The sequence below is a fragment of the Scyliorhinus torazame genome, chromosome 15 (genome assembly GCF_047496885.1).
Source record: "Scyliorhinus torazame isolate Kashiwa2021f chromosome 15, sScyTor2.1, whole genome shotgun sequence".
NCBI classification, from domain to species: domain Eukaryota; kingdom Metazoa; phylum Chordata; class Chondrichthyes; order Carcharhiniformes; family Scyliorhinidae; genus Scyliorhinus; species Scyliorhinus torazame.
The window spans coordinates 115401510-115418754 of record NC_092721.1 but is presented as its reverse complement, the minus strand read 5'-3'; the positions used below and the strand labels follow the sequence as shown (position 1 = coordinate 115418754).

The window sequence follows — 17245 nt, the reverse complement described above, 5'->3', positions numbered from 1 at the left end:
TGCGGCCGTGCCCGGGATACAGGGCGTCCCTCCTCTGCTCCACCTCGTCCAGGAGCGCCTCCACATCGCGTGACTCGAACCTCGGGGCTGAGCGACGGCCAGCCATCAAGTCGGGTGTTGCGGTCGGCTGTTCCGGTCGGGTGGGGGGGAGCTGCGCGGCCTTATGAGCCGTCACGCCGTGCAGCGCGTATGACGCTGCACGGCGTGAACCACTGCGCAAGCGCGGATCCCGTTACGTCGCTGCTAGCCCATTTCGGGCCGCAGACTATCGGCCCATTTTTATGACGTGACGCAAGTGGGATTTGCGCCGTTTTTTGCGCCGATCGGCGGACTTTCCGCCGATAATGGAGAATTTCGCCCCAGGTGTCTAATGTACCAGGTCTCATGCATCTGAGTTGGAAGAACTGTAGACTCATTTTCATGGTCCCTTGCTTGCCTCATGACTCAGGTTAAAATTGGGACTTCAGAATCCATAATCTGAGATAAAGTTAATGAGTATTCTGAAATGCATGGATTAATCATGAATTTGTTACACAAAAATCATGTTTGAAAAACCATGCCGGGATTCTCCCCTAGCCGGCGGAAGCGGGGGGTCCCGGCGGGATGGAGTGGTGTGAACCACTCCGGCATTGGGCCGCCCCAAAGATGCGGATTTCTCCACACCTTTAGGGGCCAAGCACTCACCTTTAGGGGCTAGGCCCGCGCCGGAGTGGTTGCCGTCCCGCCGGCTGGCGTGGAAGGCCTTTGGCGCCATGCCAGCCGGGGCCGAAGGGGCTCCGCCAGCCGGCGGAAGTCCGCGCATGAACGGGAGCGTCAGCGGCTGCTGACGTCATCCCCGCGCATGCGTGGAGACGGGCACCTCCGCGTCGGCCATCACGGAGGCTACGGCCGACGCGGAGTGGAAAGAGTGCCCCCACGGCACAGGCCCATGGATCGGTGGGCCCCGATTGCGGGCCAGGCCACCGTGGGGGCACCCCCTGGGGCCAGATCGGCCCGTGCCCCCCCCCAGGACCCCGGAGCCCGCTCGCCCGCCTGGTCCTGCCGGTAAGGGAGGTGGTTTAATTCACGCCGGCGGGACCGGCATTACAGCAGCGGGACTTCGGCCCATCGTGGGCCGGAGAATCGCTGGGGGGGTCCCGCCGACCGGCGGGCGCGATTCCCGCCCCCGCCGAATCTCCGGTGCTGGAGAATTGGGCGGCCGGCGGGGACGGGATTCACGCCGCCCCCCGTTGATTCTCTGACCCGGCGGGGGGGGTCGGAAAATCCCGCCCCATGTTTAGATAGATAAAGGAAATGTAGTCAATACAATGGACTGTTAGAATATGTTAAATAAGGGGCTTGATTCTCCGATCATGCGACTATGTCCGCATGATCGGTCTGATCTTAGGACCAGAAAGTCGTGCCGCCCCCGCACCGATCCTGCATCCGGTGGGGTCTAGCAGCCGCGCAGCGTAAAGCCCCCAGCTTTACCTGCGGATACGGCTGCAGAATGGCTGGGTCCGTGGCCGTGCATGCGCACGGTGGTGGCCAATGGCGGCCGTGCCGTGCAACACGGCACCGGCCGCGTGCGGACCCAGCCTGCCAAAAACTGCCCCCATGTAACCAGCCTCGCCACCCCCGGACCACCCCCCACCAGTCCCCCCCAGCCCCCCCCTCCCACCCGACTGTGGCGGTGCGAGGTCCCCGAACGGTGTGAACACATGCGAGCGATGCCATCGGGGACTCGGCCCGTTGGAGGCGGAGCATCGGGGGAGGGCTTCAGGTGACGTCCAAAAGGCATGCGGCGCCGTTTTTGAGGGGGGTGGAGCATTCCAAAAACGGCGCCGCCCCCGATTCTGGCGTAAACGGGGATTCTCCAGCCGATCGCCAAATGCGATTTCAGTGTCGGAGATTGGAGAATTCCGCCCATTGTCGCCCGTTGTATCTCACAAGAGACTTGTAATAATTTTGTCATATGGTCTAAAAGGAAACTTACGAGTATGGATATGAATTTGGTGGAACGACAGGAAACAAAAGCTTAAGGGATATAAAAGAATTAGAAATGGTATATTTAAGGAGTTAGTGATAGGTTCACTTGTGTTCCCTCCATATATATCGATGATTTTGATTTGAACGTAAGACATATGCCTAAAAATTGGTTCAGGGTGGTAGACCAGTGTAAGCTAAGCCCAGGATTGATTCATGTCAAAATGAATAAGATTAAGCCGAATTAAGCCGAAAGTCTCTTCAGTGCCCTAAACTGCATAGGTGTCTGCTCATAAAATGGCTATGATAATAGGGCTAAGGGCAGGGACAGTAGTACATCCTTAGTTTTGGTAGAAATTCTGCGTTGTCCCACAACCTCTTTTAAAGAAGGCCACTGTATATTTTTTGCCTCTGACCTTGAGCAACAACAAGAAGAACTTGCATTTATATCATGTCTTTAATGTAGAAAAATTCAATATGCAGAATCAGACAAAAATTATCGCCAAGCAATAGAAGTAAATATGACGAATGGTGAACAAAAGCTGTCATTCTCTTTGGTTAAGACTGAAGCAAAGGGAATATTAAATAGTTCTGCTATTTTTTGATCACCATTCCCAAAATGACAGTTCTATTCTCTCAGGAATACCACTTCACCTTTAACGTTAAGTTTTATTAAATACTTATTAAAAAAATTACTGATCTTTTTGATCATATTAGAACATTTTTCTTATACTCCCTTTTAGCTTTCCTTATCAGACTCTGAACCTTTTATTGTAATTTCTCATTTCATTAATATGGACCCTCTTCAATTTCTGCGCCATTTATTATCATCACCTATTTCTCTGTTATTTTGTCAGGTCCCCATCTTTCCTGGTTTAAATGTTACATCACTTCTCTATTTAACTGTTTTGTTGGTACATTTAACACTCTCCCTGTTTATTTAACCCATCCTTGCCAAATTGTTTCCATTTGCCTCAGAACTTGTGCCAGTGCCCAACAAAGTGGAATCCCTAATTCTGACAGAACACCAATAGCCTTTGTTATGGGTCAGGTTTTAGAGAACCCCAAAGTGTATCATGGAGTTCACCTGACCCACAACTTTTAATAGATTATGGTATGGGGGAGCACACGGCCCACTCTACAAGTGTGGTACTTCAGAAATGGAAAAGTTATTTTTTAAAGCAAAACAATGTTTATTCTATGAACTCAAATTAACCTTTTTAAAACAAACAGTGAATATCTTAGCAATCATTAATTCAAATATAACTCCCAAAGAATACAACACTAAGTAACCTGTATGCTGTCCTTTTACATCCAAAATACTTAACAAACCTTTAAACAGAAGCACATCAGAGTTTACATTCAATACTGAAAACATCTATAATTCTGAATTCGCCAAATGATTCAGAGATAGTCCTTCATGGCAGAGAGCTCAACAATACAGCTGCTTTGGCTGACTTCAGCTGCAACACACTGAAAAACAAAAAGACAGAGACACACCCAAGCTTTTCTCAAAGTGAAACTAAAAAGCAGAACCAGAGCTCAGCTCCACCCACACTCTGACATCACTGCAGTAACATGAGCAGCTAACCATTTCTTAAAGCGGCATTCTCATGGCACCTTGTCTTGATCCCATAGTCCTTCCCTATTCTAGTGGAATCCTGGGGAAGTAATCTGAGATCGTCATCTATCATGCCTGCTCCTAAACTTATTTCCTAAATTCAACTTTCATGATTCCAGGCTTTTTTAAAACCCAATTGAACTCCTAGTCGTTGGGAATACCTTAAGGATGTAAATGCAGCACAGAGACAGTAATCGTGAAACTAAGGATAGCCTTCAATCTTAATTTGTATCTAACTTTCTACTTCTTTATTTATCCATTTACAAAATGTTTCCTTTTATAATAGAAAAATCTATTCTGCACATTTGCAATCTCATTTCTTTTAATTTTCCTTCCACCTCACCTCAATTTGCCTGCTCTTTATCTTTCTAAAATCAGCTGTCGCAAAATTTGGTGTTCTGGGGCAGAATTTCTTTTTAAATGGCAAAGTGTCAGGTTCAAATTGAACACCGGGGTTTGGGACAGAACTAACAGATTCAAACTGTGGCATTTTCACTAATAATTAATTATTGCATTGAGTTGTCAAGTATGATTTTTTCTGTTGAAAAATCCAATTGAATATTTTGATAATGATTGTTTTCTATTTAGTCCTATATTGCTGTCATTTGGAGCCAGCCATGAAATAGGCTGTTTATAGCATTTGGTTTTCTGATGCATGTCTTCGTATATTTACTCAGTGGACCACACAGTTTAGTAGAGTCAGACACTGATAAAAAAGCCATGCGATTGGGGAACCGATCATACATCGCTTAGGTAATTCCCTTTTCAGAATTTGTTTGTATAATTTGTCCTTCCAACAAAACAGAAATCAGCAAAGGGGGTCCCAAAAACTTATAGATATATTTCTGCGTTCAGATAAAGAATGTGTTTCATAGAATGTATTGACCGTGGGATATAACCGTGCAGTTTAATTGACTAGGAATTGCAAAGGGGTAGCCTGTGCTTCCAAGCATATTGAGTGCACTTGAATAACCCTGGTGGATAAAGTATGGTGGAGCTCACTTATGAAGCTCTTTATGGTTCTCTATTATTATTTAAATTGCAGCATTAAGAGCCGCACTGTCTAGTTAAAAAGTTTTTCTTCTAAGAATGAGTGGTTTAAATAAGGAGTTGATTTACAATCAGGATCTGCAAAAGATTGGTTACATTTAGTGTATTCATAAATATTTATACTAACTGCCCATATTTTGCCATCTTTCTTAAGATTGTTTCAAGAGTTGTAATGAAGTGAACAAATATTAACGTAATATTCTTTCATCCAAATAGCTAATTAATTCTTGAAACAATAGTGAATAATAGAGCACATCCAAAACAGAATTTATTATATATTCTTTGTCTGAACGTTAATTTACTTTGTTCTGAAAATTCTCCCAGTCCAGAGTCACTACAGGCAATCCTCTCAAAATATTTTTGACATTCTGTTGTCACTTAGTTTCCTGGTCAGTGATAAAAGTGTTTAGCAGTTTTTAAGTTCCTGATTTTTCTGTTTTGTTTTATCCACAGAATGCTAGAAAACGATCTTAAAATCAGCAGTGATGAAGAAAATGAACAGGTAAGATTAGCTGTCTAAGAACAAAAATTGGCTTATCATTCAGGGAGTCATGTTCCCATAACAAACCATAAAAACAAAACTTAAATATTCAACAGTAATGCATTGTACATTACATAATATAACTCTCATCATTATAAAACAATGCATCTACAGCCTCACCATGAGCAATGCTGCAAAATCAATTTAGCATGCCACACAAACATTCAGGCACAAAGTAACAACATCACATAAAATAATAAAAGCTGTTTACAGTTTTATTTGTATTACTCAGTATCAAAAACACAAAATGAATGGAATCTCCTGGCTGGGGGTGGGGGTGGTGGCGGGGGGGAAGTTGTGGCAGGATTTGGTAAAGTCAACCATTTATCTTGCTATTCTAAAATTCCACTAAAAGTGGGACAGGCACTTCTTGTGTCCGCAAACCACTCCCCTTTCATGGATTTCACCAGAAGAGTTGGATCTGGCAGGATGATACAATTCATCCAAAATGCTGCGAATTCTGCTTCCAGTGGCCCCGGGTAATGCCAGAACTAATAATTTTAGTAGCAGGGCGCTATGGGCGCGATTCTCCACTCCCGCGCCGGTTGGGAGAATCGCCTGGGTCGCCAAATTTTCCCGCGATGCCAGTCCGACGACGCCTTCCCGCGATTCTCCCAAGCGGTGAGAACGGCCCCGTCGGGTTCGGCGCGGCGCAGGCTGGAGAAAAGCCCGAGACACCCAAAATGGTGATTCTCCAGCACCCCTGCTATTCTCCACACCTGGTCGCTGCCAGCGGGAACAGCGCGGGAACGCTGGGGGGGGGGGGCCTGCGGTAGGGGGAGGAGGCATTCTGCACCGGGGGGGCCTCAAATGGGGTCTGGCCCGCGATCGGTGCCCACCGATCGTCGGGCCGGCCTCTCTGAAGGAGGACCTCCTTTCTTCCGCAGCCCCGCAAGATCCGTCTGACATCTTCTTGCGGGGCGGACTCGGAGAGGACGGCAACCACGCATGCGCGGGTTAGCGCCGGCCAACCCGCGCATGCGTGGGTGACGCCAGTTATGCACCGCCGGCCGCGTCATGTATGCAGTGCCGCCTTCACGCAGCGCCAAGGCCTGGTGCGCGTAAATGACGCGGTGCCGCTCCTAGCCCATTATCGGGCCCTGAATCGGTCGGGATAGGGGCCGTTTCGTGCCATCGTGAATCTCGACGGCATTCACGAGGGCGCGAACATTTCGGAGAATCCCGCCCCATATTAATGGAGAAACTGTTTTCCTGTGTTACAGAGAAATTCCCCTAAAATCCAACACTGTTGGAGTAAACACACCAGTAGCTCCAAAAAAGGCATCATTTAGCATCGATGTTATGCATATTATCCTGAGCCTGGAATTTAGGACAGGTTCATGGGTGTATTCTTGAGTAGGTTAATAAAAAAGGTATTTCTAACTAAATATATCCTCTCTTTTTTAACTTATTAGAATAATTAAAATATAGCATAATGTGGGAAAATGTGAACTTGCCCACTTTGTGTGGAAGAATAAAAAGGCTGTACATTATTTAAATAGAGAAAGATTACAAAACTCTGGAGTACAAAAGGATATATGGGTGGCCTGTTGCATGATCACAAAGCATTAGTATGCAAGTACAGCAAGTGATTAGGAAGGCAAATGGAGGGTGGAACTCAGCAGACTTCAAAAGAAGTCCAGTTTTGGGTGCATTTAATGTGATGTTTCTCAGCTGCTGCAGCGCCGAGATTCACCCCGCTATTTTTTTTTTGGCCTCGGGGATTTTCTCCTCATTGAGGCCAAATTTTAGTCAATTCCCTGCAGGTGGGCCAAGCTCACCAGCAGGAACAGCTCCTCACAGATCAGAGAGCCATTTTGACCAGCAGCTCCAATCTCTGCACCCCTCCCTTCATCTCCCCCCAAACTTTGATGCCGCTGGAACCCCCCTCAGCCCCCTTTAGTGGGCAAGGGCCCAGCCCCCCTGGGCTTGGCCGTTGGAAGTGCCAACCTGGCACCCAAGCATCTTGGCACTGCCAGCCTTGCACCCTGGTAGTGCCAGTGCTAGGATGCCTGCCTGGCTATCAGTGCCAAAATCCCTGGGTGCCAAGGGGAGTGCCAGGGTATTACCCTGCCTTGCCCCCCACCACCCGTGGATCTCTAATGGCCTGCGAGACCCCCCGAGGTGCCGTCATGCCTGGCCCACATTTGTAGAAAACTGTATTAAGCGGCACCCTGTCGAAGTCTCGCCGTTGACTCCTGGGCGCCAGGTGAAAATGGTGTCCGGGTATTTAAATGAGTTGAATGGCTCATTAGAATATAATGGCCTGATTCATGCCCTCACGGCGGGCAGAGCGAGTTGGGTGACTCATGTGAGGTTTCACGTCTGGCGTGGAGCCTGGTTTGGGGCTCTCGTGGTATTTACCCACTGCGCCCGGCTCCACGCCTCACACAACATGGTGGCTGAATCAAGTCCAGAATGCTGTTGTTTATTGCAAGGAGTATGGAAGATAAACATAGAAAGGTTTTGCTACCTTGTAAAGACATTGATGAGGCTACATCTGTGTACAATTTTGGTTTCCTCACTTGAGAAAGGACGAAAAAGCATAAGAAGCAGTTCAGAGAATGATCACTGACTCTTTCCTGGGATATAGACTCACTTATGGTAACAATAATATGCAGGGTGTAACTAAATAATAGGGTGCCACGGTAGTACACTGGTTAGCACTTTGCTTCCCAGTTCCAGGGTCCCAGGTTCGATTCCCGGCTTGGGTCACTGTCTGTGCGGAGTATGCACGTCTGCGTGGGTTTCGTCCGGGTGCTCCAGGTTCCTTGCACAGTCCAAAGATGTGCAGGTTAGGTGGATTGGCCATGCTAAAATTGCCTTCAGTGTCCAAAAGAAAAGGTTAGGTGGGAATACCGGGTTACGGGGATAGGTTGGAGGTGTGGGGTTAAATGGGGTGCTCTTTCCAAGGGCCGGAGCAGACTCGGTGGGCCAAATGACCTCCTTCTGCACTGTAAATTCTATGATTCTATGATAATGTAATCACAATGAAGTAAAAAAAGTGCATAAAGTGGATAAACAGAGCTAGTGCCCAGAATCTAATCGAAAATATACAGCTGGACAGCTGAATACATTTTTAAAAAATTTTAATTTAAAATTTTTAAAACCACAAGAATTAGACTCCTTTGCAATTCAACCTGGCGTAATCAAAACAGGAAATAAAACTCTTCCCATTTCCTAGCACCAAAAGTTCCCAAGCTACAGTAGGATCATTAATGAGGGAACATACAGCCATCCATAAACCAAGCAGTGGTGAAAACACAGCACAGTGCAAAAGCCATTCAGATCTAAGGCAGGATATCCTGATCAACAATACTTACAGCTCTGTGCTAACTGACTTGTGTAAATGGGTTACCAGCGACCTTAAACTAATCAGAGGCCATTAAATTCATCTATCTCTATAGCATCCAGTTTCTTTCGTACCTTCCTGTCCTTGACCATTAACCAGATTTGCATCACTACCTAACCTAAGTGGGTGTGACTGCTTCCTGAATCATAGTGTCTAGGTAACTCTCCCCTCCCTGATGCCTCAATTGTCAGCAGATTCTCTGTAGCCCAATGCCGAAATCGTGATCAGCGATCTGGCGGAGAATAGGTTCCGGTGCCGGAATCGGGGCCAGCGCCAGTTTGACGCCGGTCCGCCATGCTGCGCCCCTCCAATCCAGCATCATCGTGTTGCGCGCCGCGCGCGTTTCAATGCCGTTGGCACGTCATCGGCCGGCCCACCCACAATGCTCGACCCCCGAGGTGCCAGGTTCCCGACAGCGTAGACCACGTCTGGTCCCAGTGGTTGGGAGCCCGGTGTGCCGACTGCAGATAGTGTTCAGCCCTGCCACACCCGGCCGGGATTTGTACCGCTGACCGGGAGGGCTTCTGCTAGGGCTGGGGTGACTGATGGGGGGTGGCCAGGGGTGGACTGTGGGGTCGCGATTGGTGGGTTAGGATTCGTCCACGGCCAACACCATATCTTACGGTGCGACCATTACAGTTAATATTCAGGCTTATTTCATGCAGTCAATACCAATTCCTAATATTTTACTCTGCTCCTCGTTTTTGTTTGATAGCTCATTTACTTTATATATGTATATATGCCTCAACTTGAGTGGCAATCAGCATCGGATTGCCCCATTTCTGACCTGTTTTTCTTTCCAGTCTGTCTTGTCTGACCTTCCGACTCAGACCAGGGAGGATCAAGGCAGTGTAGGTGTCCCGAGGGCCTAGTGTCGAAGTGCAGGAGAAGGAGAATCCAAGTGAAAGAGGCCATTCCCCTTTTCTGACATCAAAAGTTGCCATAAACCAGGTCGCTTTAGGCCAGGGAGAAGCCAAGTGTCCAAAGTAAGTGGATAGGATTTTAGGGTATGGGGAGGACTGTGTTGAAGGTCAAATGGGTGCAGGGTGGATCTGGGGTTGGGGCCTGGGTCGGAGGTCTGCGGGGGTGGGTGGGTCAGGGAAGCCGTGTCAGGCGGGGGTGGGGAGGCTAGATCCAGGATGGACGAGGTTGAGTCCAATTGGGGAGGGGAGGGGGTTGCTGATCAGGTCAGGGCCAGTTTGAGGGATCTTGGGGGCGGGGGAAGTTGGAGACCAGGTCAGGTGTAGGGTTCTGGGGCGGGGCCAGGTGTGGGGGCATGAAGTTGGATGGATGTTGGCAGGATTGAGGGATTCCATTTCAAGGGGCATTGGCATCAGTACTGGGGCAGGAGGGACCTGTACCGTTGGGACGGTCTTCACCTGAACCATTCTGGGACCAGTGTTCTAGCGAATAGGATAAATAGGTTGGTCACAAGGACTTTAAACTAGCAAGTTGGGGGGAAGGGAAGGGTAAAGCTATGGACAGTATAATGGTTAATGGAGAGCAAGGCAGCAGGTTACTTGACAGGTTATTACATAGAGATATGGGTTCAAAGACAAGGAAAATTGGGAGAAAGGGTAAGAGGAAAAATAATTTGCGAAAAGTTACTGATCAAGGTGTTAGGATTCATAACAAAGACATAAAAAACAGCATAAGGGTACTTTACCTGAATGCTCGTAGTATACGGAATAAGGTGAATGAGTTGATGGCGCAAATCATCGTGAATGACTATGATTTAGTGGCCATTACTGAAACATGGTTAAAAGATGGTCACGACTGGGAATTAAATATCCAAGGGTATCAGACTATACGAAAGGATAGAATGGACGGTAAAGGTGGTGGTGTAGCTTTGTTGTTTAAGGATGGCATCCGGGCAATAGTAAGGGATGATATTGGTGCTATGGAGGACAAGGTTGAATCAATTTGGGTGGAAATCAGGAATAGTAAGGCGAAAAGGTCACTGATAGGAGTAGTCTATAGGCCACCAAACAGTAACAGGATGGTAGGGCAGGCAATAAGCAAAGAAATAACGGATGCATGTAGAAATGGTACAGCGGTTATCATGGGAGATTTTAATCTGCATGTCGATTGGTTTAACCAGGTTGATAAAGGCAGCCTTGAGGAGGAGTTTATAGAATGTGTCCGGCCTACAAGGGAACAAGCGGTCCTAGATCCGGTCCTGTGTAATGAGGCAGGATTGATTAATGATCTCATAGTTCGGGATCCTCTTGGAAGGAGCGACCACAATATGGTGGAATTTAAAATACAGTTGGAGGATGACAAGGTAAAATCAAACACTAGTGTTTTGTGCTTAAACAAAGGCGATTACAATGGGATGAGAGAAGAACTAGCTAAGGTAGACTGGGAGCAAAGACTTCATGGTGAAGCAGTTGAGGAACAGTGGAGAACATTCCAAGCGATCTTTCACAGTGTTCAGGAAAGGTTCATACCGACAAAAAAGAAAGACAGTAGAAAGGGGAAAAATCGACCGTGGATATCTAAGGAGGTGAGGGAGAGTATCAAATTGAAGGAAAAAACATACAAAGTGGCAAAAATTAGTGGGAGACTAGAGGACTGGGAAGTCTTTAGGGGACAACAGAAAGCTACTAAAAAAGCTATAAAGAAGAGTAAGGTAGACTATGAAAGTAAACTTGCTCAGAACATAAAAGCAGATAGTAAAAGCTTCTACAAATATATAAGAAAAAAAAGAGCGGCTAAGGTAAATATTGGTCCTTTGGAAGATGAGAAGGGAGATTTAATAATAGGAGACGGGGAAATGGCTGAGGAGCTGAACAGATTTTTTTGGGTCTGTCTTCACAGTGGAAGACACAAATAACATGCTAGTGACTGATGCAAATAAAGATATGATAAGTGAGGACCTTGAGATGATTGTAATCACTAAGGAGGCAGTATTGGGCAAGCTAATGGGGCTAAAGGTAGACAAGTCTCCTGGCCTTGATGGGGTGCATCCCAGAGTGTTAAAAGAGATGGCTAGGGAAATTGTAAACGCACTAGTGATAATTTATCAAAATTCACTAGACTCTGGGGTGGTCCCAGAGGATTGGAAAGTAGCAAACGTGACACCACTGTTTAAAAAAGGAGGTTGTCAGAAAGCGGGTAATTATAGGCCGGTAAGCTTAACTTCGGTTGTAGGGAAAATGCTGGAATCTATCATTAAGGAGGAAATAGCGGGGCACCTGGAGGGAAATTGTCCCATTGGGCAGACACAGCATGGTTCATAAAGGGTAGGTTGTGTCTGACTAATTTGGTAGAATTTTTTGAGGACGTTACCAGTGCAGTAGATAACGGGGGGCCAATGGATGTGGTATATCTGGATTTCCAGAAAGCTTTTGACAAGGTGCCACACAAAAGGTTGCTGCATAAACTAAAGATGCATGGCATTGAGGGTAAAGTGGTAGCATGGGTAGAGGATTGGTTAACTAACAGAAAGCAGAGATAAATGGGTGTTTCTCTGGTTGGCAACCTGTAACCAGTAGGGTAAAGATGCATGGCATTGAGGGTAAAGTGGGAGCATGGGTAGATGATTGGTTAACTAACAGAAAGCAGGGATAAATGGGTGTTTCTCTGGTTGGCAACCTGTAACTAGTGGGGTCCCTCAAGGATCAGTGTTGGGCCCGCAGTTGTTCACAATTTACATAGATGATTTGGAGTTGGGGACCAAGTGCAATGTGGCAAAGTTTGCAGACGACACTAAGATGAGTGGTAAAGCAAAAAGGGCAGAGGATACCGGAAGTCTGCAGAAGGATTTGGATAGGTTAGGCGAATGGGCTAGGGTCTGGCAGATGGAATTGAATGTTGCCAAGTGTGAGGCTATCCATTTTGGGAGGAATAACAGCAGAATGGATTATTATTTAAACGGTAGGATGCTAAAACATGCTGCTGTGCAGAGGGACCTGGGTGTGCTGGTGCACGAGTCGCAAAAAGTTGGTGTGCAGGTGCAACAGGTGATTAAGAAGGCTAATCGAGTTTTGTCTTTCATTGCTGGAGGGATGGAGTTCAAGACTAGGGAGGTTATGCTGCAATTGTATAAGGTGTTGGTGAGGCCACCTCTGGAGTATTGTGTTCAGTTTTGGTCTCCTTACCTGAGAAAGGACATATTGGCACTGGAGGGAGTGCAGAGGAAATTCACTAGGTTGATCCCAGAGTTGAGGGAGTTAGATTATGACGAGAGGTTGAGTAGACTGGGACTGTACTCATTGGAGTTTAGAAGGATGCGGGGGGATCTTATTGAAACATATAAAATTATGAAGGGAATAGATAGGATAGATGCGGGCAGGTTGTTTCCACTGGTCGGGGAAAGCAGAACTAGGGGGCATAGCCTCAAAATAAGGGGAAGTAGATTTAGGACCGAGTTTAGGAGGAACTTCTTCACCCAAAGGGTTGTGAATCTCTGGAATTCCTTGCCCAGTGAAGCAGTTGAGGCTCCTTCTTTAAACGTTTTTAAGAAAAAGATAGATACCTTTCTAAAGAATAAAGGGATTCGGGGATATGGTGTACGGGCCGGAGAGTGGAACTGAGTCCACAAAGATCAGCCATGATCTCATTGAATGGCGGAGCAGGCTCGAGGGGCCAGATGGCCTACTCCTGTTCCTAGTTCTTATGTTCTTATGATTGTTTGGATCAGGCCTGCACATCGGGTGGTGGGTCAGGCCAGGCTTATTTGTTGGGGGTAGGGAAACGGGTCAGCGGGTATGGGGGTGAGAGTCAGGTCCACAGGATAGGGGGATAAGTCCCGTGCGGGTGGGGAATCCCATTTGCCGGGTTAGTCAGTGAGTGGCGGGAGACCCCTGGCGGGTGGTGGTGTTTGTGTTTCACTGCCTGTGCATACCACTTGGCAATTGCCAGCTTGCAGCTGGATTAATTTCAGAAGTAGCGGGTGAAGTCCTTGAGTGGTCATTAATTGGCCATATCAAGGCCTCAATTGGCAATGAGGCAGGAAGATTGACCATAGCCCTCCCCACCCAGAACTTAATTCTGGTGGAGGCAGAAAGGCGGCATGGTTCACGGTACACCAGACTCTGCAAAATTCCACATCCTTCTCGCCACCAGCGAGAACAGAAGATTGCACCCCTGGTGTTAAGGGCCGGCAACACTCTTAAACCATACACCTTTAAATCTACCATTAAATAATGCATGGTAGGATGCTGAACCAGCATAGTCTTCTTCATAATATTATAGTGGCTGCAAAATTAAATTGCTTAGCCTACATATTTTCAGTGCTCAAGTTGCTAATTTAGATCCAAGATGGCATCTACTGTGCATACCTCTGGTTGAGACACCACCAGACGTCATTTTGGGGAGGTTGTTACGCTGAGAGTACGCAAAGTATGCAAAGTAATCAGATTATGATATCGCTGGTTTGACTCAAGCGGTGCCATTTTCAAATTCAACTTCTGTTAATTTTGCACAGCTGAATATGCATTCAGCAGCAGAAAGGGTCCTCCCCCATTACAAATCATCCATTACTTTCAGGTTTGTTGCTGCTGGATTTTTACTGGTTGTTACTGAGTTAGTAAAAGTGTTTGCCGGTTGGTGCTGCTAATTAAAATTCGGAAAGTCTGTAGGGAATTGAGTTAAACATGATAAAGGCCTTGGATGTCAAGTCAAAGGTTCTGCTCAGTCACTTGCTCACACACGTGGGGCGGGATTCTCTGACCCCCCCCCGCCGGGTCGGAGAATCACCGGGGGCTGGCGTGAATCCCGCCCCTGCCGGTTGCCGAATTCTCCGGCTCCGGATATTCGGCGGGAGTGGGAATCGCGCCGGTTGGCGGCACCCCCCCCCCCCCCCGGCGATTCTCCGGCCCGCGATGGGCCGAATTCCTGCTGCAGGAATGCCTGTCCCGCCGGCGAGAATCAAACCACCTCTCTTACCGGTGGGACAAGGCGGCGCGGGCGGGCTCCGGGGTCCTGGGGGGGCGCGGGGCGATCTGGCCCCGGGGGGTGCCCCCACGGTGGCCTGGCCTGCGATCGGGGCCCACCGATCCGCGGGCAGGCCTGTGCCGTGGGGGCACTCTTTTCCTTCCGCCTTCGTCATGGTCTCCACTATGGCGGAGGCGGAAGAGACCCCCTCCACTGCGCATGCGCGGGGATGCCGTGAGCGGCCGCTGACGCTCCTGCGCAGGCGCTGCTTGGCAAAGTCATTTCCGCGCCAGCTGGAGGGGCACCAAAGGCCTTTCCCGCCAGCTGGCGGGGTGGAAATCAGTCTGGTGGGAGCCTAGCCCCTCAAGGTGAGGGCTCGGCCCCTCAAGATGCGGAGAATTCCGCACCTGTGGGGCGGCGCGATGCCGGACTGATTCATGCCATTTTTGGCGCCGGTCGACGGACATCGCGCCGATTGCGGAGAATCCCGCCCCTGGTCTCTGTAATTTCTATCCTCCTTCGCCTACTGCATGACCGAGAGAATGAGCAGAGGTGACACAGAGGAGGTCAAGCTGCTCAAAGAGGGAGGAGGAGGGTATACCAAACTCTCAGCAGGAGACCCTACACACTTCTGTTATTTAGGGGTACTTCTATTTCAGTGAGGAACAGCATGCGTGACAGCTCGATTTCAATAAGGAGGTGCTTACTGAAATCTGAGATTTCCTTTTTTATTCATTTACGGGATATGGGTGTCACTGGCCAGGCCAGCATTTATTGCCCTTCCCTACTTGCCCATCAGCAGGTGGTGGTGAGCTGCCTTCTTAAATCGCTGCAGTCCCTGAGGTGTAGGTACACCCACAGTGCTGTTATGGAGGGAGTTCCAGGATTTTGACCCAGCGACAGTAAAGGAACAGCTGGGATGGTGAGTGACGTGGAGGAAAACCTCCAGGTGGTGAGGTTCCCAGGTATCTGCTGCTCTTGTCCTTCTGGATGGTAGTGGCCATGCTGTTAAGGAGCCTTGGAGAGTTACTGCAGTGCATCTTGCCGATGATACATATGGATGCCACAGTTCGTTGATGGTGGAGGGATTGAAGGTTTGTGAAAGGGGTAGCAATAAAGCGGTTGCTTTGTCCCGGATGGTGTTGAGCTTCTTGAGTGTTGTTGGAGCTGCACTCATCCAGGCAAGTGGAGAGTATTCCACTATACTCCTACTTGTGCCTTGTAGATGGTGGACAGGCTTTGGATGGTCATGAGTTACTCATCGTAGGATTCCTAGCCCTTGACCAGCCCTGGTAGCCACAGTATTAATATGGCTAGTCCAGTTCAGTCTCTGATGGTAACCCTCAGGATGTTGATAGTGGGTGATTCAGCCATGGTAATGCGATTGAATGTCAAGGGGAAATGGTTAGATCCTCTCTTGTAGGAGATAGTCATTGCCTGGCACTTGGGTAACATGAATGTTGCTTGCCACTTGTTAGCCCAAGCCTGGATATTGTCCAGGTCTTGCTGCATTTGAACATGGACTGCTTCGTTATCTGAGATGTCGCAAATGGTGCTGAACATTGTGCAGTCACCTGCAACCATCTCCACTTCTGACCTTATGATGGAAGGGAGGTCATTGATGAAGCAGATAAAGATGTTGGGCCTAGGATACTCCCCTGAGTGATGAGATGAGATGATTGATCTCCAACCACTACAACCATCTTCCTTGGTACCAGGTACGACTCCAACCAGTGGAGAGTTTTCCCCCTGATTACCATTGACTCCAGTTTAGCTAGGGCTCCTTGATGCCATACTCGGTCAAATGTTGCCTTGGTGTCAAGGACAGTCACTCGCACGTCATCTCTGGCATTTGGCTCTTTTGTCCAAGTTTGAACCAAGACTGTAATGAGGTCAGGGATGAGTGACCCTGGGCGGAACCCAAACTGTGCATCTGTAAGTAGGTTATTTCTGAGTAAGTGCCACTTGATAACATTGTTGATGACTCCTTACATCACTTTGCTGATGATGGAGAGTAGACTGATAGGGCGGTAATTGACTTGGTTGGATTTGTCCTGTTTCTTGCACACAGGACACACCTGGGCAATTTTCCACATTTCTGGGTAGATGCCAGTGTTGTAGCTGTACTGGAACAGCTTGGCCAGGGGTGCAGCACGTCCTGGAGCACAAGTCTTCAGTACTATTGTTGGACATTGTCAGGGCCCATAGACTTTGCAGTATCCAGTGCCTTTAGCCATGTCTTGATATCATGTGGAGTGAATCGTATTTGTTGAAGAATGAGAGCCAATGAATGCACAAAGGAAGCTCCTTGGGTGATGGGAAAGTTGAATCTGGAGGTGACAGAGGCTTAGATGAAAGTTCCAGTAGCTGCCGAGTTAACGTAAGGGTGGCCTTTTCCTCAAGTCACATCTTGATATCCTCTCACTCCTCTGGGTTTCGGTGGAGCAGGTGATGGAAAGAATAGCCAAGTAGGGATGCTTCAGTAAAAAAGTCATTCAACAAATGGAATGTTTTGGTGCAGTATTATAATAACTATCCATGATAAAATCATTGTTCTAATCAAAGTCAGAAATAAGAAAATCTATTATCTCAAGAAGCATAATGGGGAGCAATGAATTATGTAAATAAATCATTAATGAGAACTGACCACATAATTTTGAATGATGTGAGTTATGTTAACTACATTATGGTTGATCTGAATAGTTTATTTCCCACAATGAATCTACATTTTTGTTGATATTATACAAGATGTTACCATGTGTTATGAAGAGGAGAGGACATACAGTACATTAGTTTTAATGTTTGTTAAAAGTCATTTGTCATTGAAAGTTTAGCT

The 17245-nt window shown here is 47.6% G+C and overlaps 1 protein-coding gene across 1 annotated transcript in view; it reads left to right on the top strand.

Moving 5' to 3' along the window:
- aff3 (AF4/FMR2 family, member 3) overlaps nucleotides 1-17245 on the top strand; it is a 299761-nt gene that overhangs the window by 75964 nt on the left and 206552 nt on the right. The window contains exon 2 of the mRNA XM_072476594.1: nucleotides 5090-5138. Within this exon, the coding sequence (XP_072332695.1) occupies nucleotides 5090-5138 (49 nt within the window). The remainder of the gene's footprint in view (nucleotides 1-5089; nucleotides 5139-17245) is intronic.